Source organism: Trifolium pratense, linkage group LG6, assembly GCF_020283565.1.
Source record: "Trifolium pratense cultivar HEN17-A07 linkage group LG6, ARS_RC_1.1, whole genome shotgun sequence".
Taxonomy (NCBI): domain Eukaryota; kingdom Viridiplantae; phylum Streptophyta; class Magnoliopsida; order Fabales; family Fabaceae; genus Trifolium; species Trifolium pratense.
This window is the reverse complement of record NC_060064.1, coordinates 40,431,576-40,438,067: the sequence shown is the minus strand read 5'-3', so window position 1 is coordinate 40,438,067 and position 6,492 is coordinate 40,431,576. Positions and strand designations below refer to the sequence as shown.

Sequence of the window (6,492 nt, the reverse complement as noted above, 5' to 3'; positions counted from 1 at the left end):
CTTACACAGATTCAACCACATGACGTGATGTTCCTAGACTGCATATCGTGATGCAAATATGATGAAAGCAAAACGTACCACAATCAACAATCTACAGAACTTGCAAATTTGTTGCACAACAACCCCTACCCATGAAGGCGAGTTCTGTCTCTCTGTGTCTTCCAACCACCAGTGATAAAGATTCTGGCGGTTTCACGGTGGCAAACACCACCCACCCAGATCGCAGAAAGCTTGTTCTGTTTCTATGTGTTCTGAAACACTTCCAGCGAAAATGGTAAAAAAAGTTTTGGAGATCACGGACGCGAAAACGCATTTGAAGAGCACCAAAGTAGTTTGCGGCAGCGGAGGACGCTGGCGGCTGCTTGAACCACCCCTAAAGGGTAGACACGTGGTGGTGTCGCGGCGCCAAGGGGTCGATCGCACCACCGGACAGAGATGGCTACATCGGGACAGAGTAGATCGGGACGAAAAAGAAGGACGGCGGCGGATTTGTTTCTGTCTAGAGAGAGTTAAGCTTATAATTCACTGTGACTTTGCATTATTAATTAATTGATCTAAGCATATTGGAAGTTGCTAGCTTTCAACCTTTCATTAGTAACTTGATGTGGACAATGAGAACTTCAGTTTGAGGAAAGTACCCATACACTCTATACTTAAGAGAACTCCAAAAAGAACCCATTTGGACCCCATTTAAATGGGCCCTATTCCTTACCCATTCTGCATTTACTTACAACCTCCCTTTTGTAAAACTCCTATATTAATTGCTCATACAAGCTTTTTCTTTTTTGAGCCAATTTATTGCGAATCATTCTTTGATATTTTGAAGCAATGTTATAAGATAATAAAATTATTATTCAAATTTATCATGATACATGAATGAATCAATGCTTTGCCTTTCTACGGTACAAAACTATATCTTTATGCAATTAATTGTTGAAAAGTTATTAGCTATATACCGTATAAAAAGGACAAAAGCATAAGAATATCTATCATCAACAATCAAGTCACTGAATCATGCTTTCCAGGGGATCATATCATATCATATATAATAATGGTATCATGGAATCTGATAACTGTCATATCTAGAGTTTATTTATATTTTGACAAGATCTAGTGTTTATTTATAGATAATTACTTGTAACTAATTACACTTGGTTTTCTTTCTAAATGTATATAGACAAAGACATGTGAAAGCAGGGCCATCATAATCCAACTTGGATTCTATATGTAGTAGTGGTATTGGTCTAGTTGTATTGGTCTAGCCGCTGCATAAACATGATTTCATGATGTTACTGTGTCACTGTGTCACGCAATAATTGATCTGAGCTATTTGATTTAAAATCGGTGGTTAAAATTGTTTTAATGCATAAGATTGTGTGTAACATCAAAACCATCTAATCTTAAATGAAAGATTACTGCGTAAAAATCTTACAGCATGGAATTCAGATCCGCCACTGCAATGTCTTTTGATCTGAAAGTAAAACATTCAAGTTTGAATAGTTAGAAAAAATCTAAATTCAATTTTCACTTAAATAATTATTGATTAGATTTTAATTATTTTCTTCCAATTGAATTCTCAAATATTAATATTCTTTCTCTGGAACCAAAAGCTTAAGACAATAAAATGATTTTATGGTTCGATCAATGATGGTTACATCGGTCCGACCATCACAAAAGATCTAAGTCCAGCGTTATCAAAAGCATAAAGTTTTTCGTCCACGTTTCCTATAATCCAATAAAGTAAATAGTGACTTCACCCTTATATCGAGGATTTGGATTGGGTGCAGTTAGCATCCCGTAATTGCATGCAGTCAACAAGATCAAAATTGTCTAATCGAGATCAGACGATTCGACTTTTAGAATTAGAAGTTATATACTAATTCTAAAAAAAGAAAAAGAAACTATTAAAATATGAACCATTCAATTTTAATCATACGACTATGATTTTCAGCTTAACTGCACAGTACCTCTTGCATTGAATCCATTTCCTTATATCAACCCTATACATGTAAATGTATGTATGAGAGCCATCTCAAGTTGGAGAAACATTTTATTTGAGACATAGAGAAGTAAAATATATAATCATTAGATCAATCTATGTCTTAGAATCTATATTTTCTCAAGGGATTATTCTAAACTCCATATTAGAATTTAAATTAAGTTAGATTATTAAGAGATTGTGTTTTTTCTAAACTATTCCTCGATAATTTTGGGTGTGTATAAAATAAAATAAAAAATTTGGGATATGTATCAAATAACTAATGAGAACAAATCATATACATATACATATATAAAAATAAAAATTGAATACGAGTTAGTTATGAATACAAATCTACTTATCTGACTTATTCTTATTGGTCGTTGTCCTCAAATTATCTAAATGTAAAGTAGGTCTCACTGAGTAGACTATATATATCACTAACTATCAATTTGGACACAATGGAAAAAACTTTCAATCCCAATAATTCATATACAACTACATGACCAAAATTTATCCCTCTCATTCACCAGTCTGACAAAAAAAATCTCTCTATGTGTCTAATGTACTACCATCTTTCTATCTTGAAATCTATATTCTTTCAAAAGTTACTACCGGTGAAGGAACCTCCTGGCAGTAGATCTAAAAGGACACTCAGAGCTGACAAAGCCGTCAACAAGATGCAAATAGGTCTTCAGATCATGACACGTGGCAATATTGACACCCTTTAAGTAAGGTGAATCCCTACTACATACCCTTAACTCCTCTCCAACCTCAGAGTATACCCACTGTGTCTCTTCCACTCGCTTTTGTATCCACCTTGGAAAAAACCATGCCATGTCATCACTATTTCCCTCCATGTCATCGGTCTTTTCCTCCATGTCATCATCAAAAACAAATCCGGGCATTTTTGTAATTACGTCATCCGAGTTCACTATACGTAACACTTTAATCTCTTCTTTTTCAAGTTTTAATCGGAAGTTCCGATTACCAACACGTGGACCGCCGAACGAGATTACCGTTACTAACGGTTTTTGGTCAAAATATGTTTTTATATCGTGTGCTGTTAAAATTGCTAATGCTGCTCCTAAACTGTGTCCTGTTATTGTAAAACTCAAATTTTCACCTTCATATATTTTTAAAATTCGTTCAATTTCATTTCTCACCGTTTCTTGCAATGAAGGATTAGAATTAGATTTTGAAGTGTAAAGACTCAAAAACCCACTTTCTACCATGGGTTGATTATTTTCATCTACTCCTGATTCGGAGTGGACCTGAAGATTATTGCATTGTAATGGATTAATGTTGGTTAGAGTGGCACGAAGGTTTTCGAGCCACTCTAAACATGTTGTTGTTCCTCTGAATGCAATAACGACATCTCTTCGACCAAGTCGTTTGATTTCTTCTTTGTCGTCACAAACGGCGATATAACCAATGTAGCTTGATTTTTTTGCGACCCATGATGATGCTTTGTTGATCCAACTAGGTAGTTCAATCCCTGAGGTAGCATGTAAATGTTTGGTTATTTTGTAGCCGGTTTTGGGTAAACCACATTTTTTGAAGAGTGTGGTTTTCGGGAATTTGTTTGTGGCGTAGTTAGGAGAAGAAGGGTCGAATTCGAAGGATTTATATGCGGCTTCGACAAAATGGCCGTAACGAAGGATTTCAGAACGAAGGTTATTGTCTAATGGGTCTAATAAACCTTCCCAATTGGTTATTCCTTGGTATTCTTTCCATCTTTTGTTAACTTTTGTTGGTAGTATTGGTAATGGTGTTGTTTTTGTTGATTTTGATGATGAAAGTTTTTTTCTTTTGTTTATGGTTTTTAAGGTTTCATTGGAATTTTGTTGTGTGTTGGGTTTGTATGGTTGAATGAGGGTTATGCATTGTGGTTTGATAGTGTGCTTTGTGGAGAAAGAAATGTGGGTTGTAGCATGGCTTAATAATGGTGTCATGGTGAAATGGAGAGTGATAGAGTTTTGAGAATGGTAATGAGTAAGATGAGAGAACTTTGATATGAGTGTGTTGTTGCGGTTTTGCGAGGGAAATTTATTAGTGGGTGACATAGATTTTATAGGGGAAAAAAACAGAGAGAAAGAGTGTAGAATTGTAGTAGGGTATGATTGAGTGATGCGATAAGCAAAATAGAAATAGAAAACGTAAGTTAGAATAAAAATAGAAACAATTGAAATAAATGGAAGTGAAACTCTTGTGTGGTCACAACATTTTGGACACTTAGGTAAAATTGAAGAAAAATAGAAAGCAATTTTATTTTTAAATAATTAAATAAAATATATTTGTATGTGTGGATGCCAAATTTATGACTAAATTCTTGTGTCTATTTCAAGTATTTTCTAAACGGAAATGTATTTTAGGATGTTGATGTGGGTAACTAGTTGATTCATATTCAATGGTGAAATTTCACATAATTTTATTGCAGAACTAAAACCAAATTAAATAAAATGTATAAATGTAACAAACGATATATAAAATATTAATAGAATCATAGAATCAAAGTTGGTCATATAGTTTGCATCCTTATTTTGTAGAAATAAAAACACGATTTGAATCATGAATTTTATGTTTTGAGACTTTAATTTATATATCTCGCAATAAAGAAGTTGCCAAAATATCGATTTTAAGGTTGAACGGGTAACTACTCGTTCAAAACTAAATTTAATACTATAGCTAGGTATAACTTGTTAAAATATGTTCGATAATATATTACACAATACTTCATCCGTTCTAAAATATAAGCAAAAATGAGTCAAAAAAACTTAATGTATTTAGTTAAAAATTTAGACTAAATACGTTCACTTTAATTGACCACCTTTTACTTATATTTTGAAACGGAAGGAGTAGTAAATATTTTGGGGGAAGTAGGCAGGCCTCACCATACAAGTTTTTACTATGATCCACCAATCTCAAACTCTCAAGTGTGTTGATTCAATTCTCGTTATCCATATAAAAACTGAAAAATGCTAATGAATATATTCTAGAAACACTTTTTAAGTATCTTAAATGCTTCCTTGGTCTCTAAATATATAAACCTCTAACAAAAAATACGCATATTAAAAAAAATTGTTGGAGTAATAATTTTGTTTAACTTGTATAGAGATCTTACTAATTTGCCCTTCATATTGTTTTTTATTTCAAACGCAAGTTAGTGGTACTGTATTAATAAGGGATATACTTGAAAAAAATAATAATTGCTTTAAAAAATTTATAGAGAATCTACTATTTAGGGACAATTTGTTTTTTTTAAAAAAAAAGTTTCCTATAATTAGAGATGGATGGAATAGTAAGTGCATTTACCAAAAAGTGCATTATTATTATGGTGTATGAGATCTGTCAACAAAAAAAATTATGGTGTATGAGAAAAACAAAAAGGGTTGACTTGACTGTATAGAAAAGCAGTGGCGGATAAGTGCATTTACCATGTAGTGGGTTGTATTTATGAATACAGGTTTATAATTGTAATAGTAATTGCATAATAAATAGGGTTATGTTAACCTGTACACATGTTAAGCTACCTAAAAATAGAAATAGTGCATTTAATGATAGAAAATATTTAATGTTTAGAAAATTGAATACACCACAAGTTCAATAATTTTTTTCCACATTTATTTTCTTAACATGTGCCCTTAAGGGCACAAGTTAACATTCTCCTAATAAATATAGAAAGTGTCTATGAGAGAGAGCTACGTTTGAATTTTTATTTTTTAATATTATCGAAAATACCTGATAGATCTTGCTCACGTAGACCCATATATGTATTGACACGTATACAGAAGCTCCAGCTATGTTGCTCTACTAGGGTTTGTGTAGCAAGACCAAAAACTCATTTTTATTTTTAGTACGTTCCTCACTCCGATCAGTGGCGGAACCGGAAAAAATATTGTGGGTGGGTCAACAAATAATCGATCTATTTTTTAATTGAATTTTTTGGTCCTCTATTTTCATAGATTACAATTTTGGTACCAAAAATCTATATTTTTACTTTAAAAATTGTGATTTTTTTGCCATAAAAGTGATTTATTGTCTCCAAAGATGAAATATCAAATTTGAGACCAAAATTCACATTTTTTTGGCATTAAAATTCGCTATTTTTATGGAAAAAAAGAAAAAAATTGAGATAGGAGTAAAATTGTAACAAATGTGAAAATATGAAACTTAAAAAATTAAATATTAATTAAATATATTTTTTTAATGTCATTTCATATTTATATATGCTAGTTCAATTGCTAATTTTATCTAATACTATAAATTCAATTAATCATGAACTAATATTTACACTAATATTTGAACTAATTAATATGTGCACCGAGTTACTTATAATCATCAATAATAAACACTAAATTAATATTTAAACTAAAATTTGTACAAATATGTCTGTCGAGTGATTTAAAATCATTAATAATACATTTAAATTAATACTTTAATATAAAAAAATATTTTTTTGGGGTGGGGGTGGGCCGCGGCCCACCTCAGCCCACCCCTAGGTCCGCTAGTGC

At 32.2% G+C, this 6,492-nt stretch overlaps 1 protein-coding gene across 1 annotated transcript; it reads right to left on the bottom strand.

The window, feature by feature from the left end:
• Positions 1-2,589: 2,589 nt before the first annotated feature.
• Positions 2,590-3,933, bottom strand: LOC123888398 (phospholipase A(1) DAD1, chloroplastic). The gene has a single exon (XM_045937452.1). The coding sequence runs from the start codon at positions 3,931-3,933 to the stop codon at positions 2,590-2,592; it is 1,344 nt and encodes a 447-aa protein (XP_045793408.1).
• Positions 3,934-6,492: the final 2,559 nt, after the last annotated feature.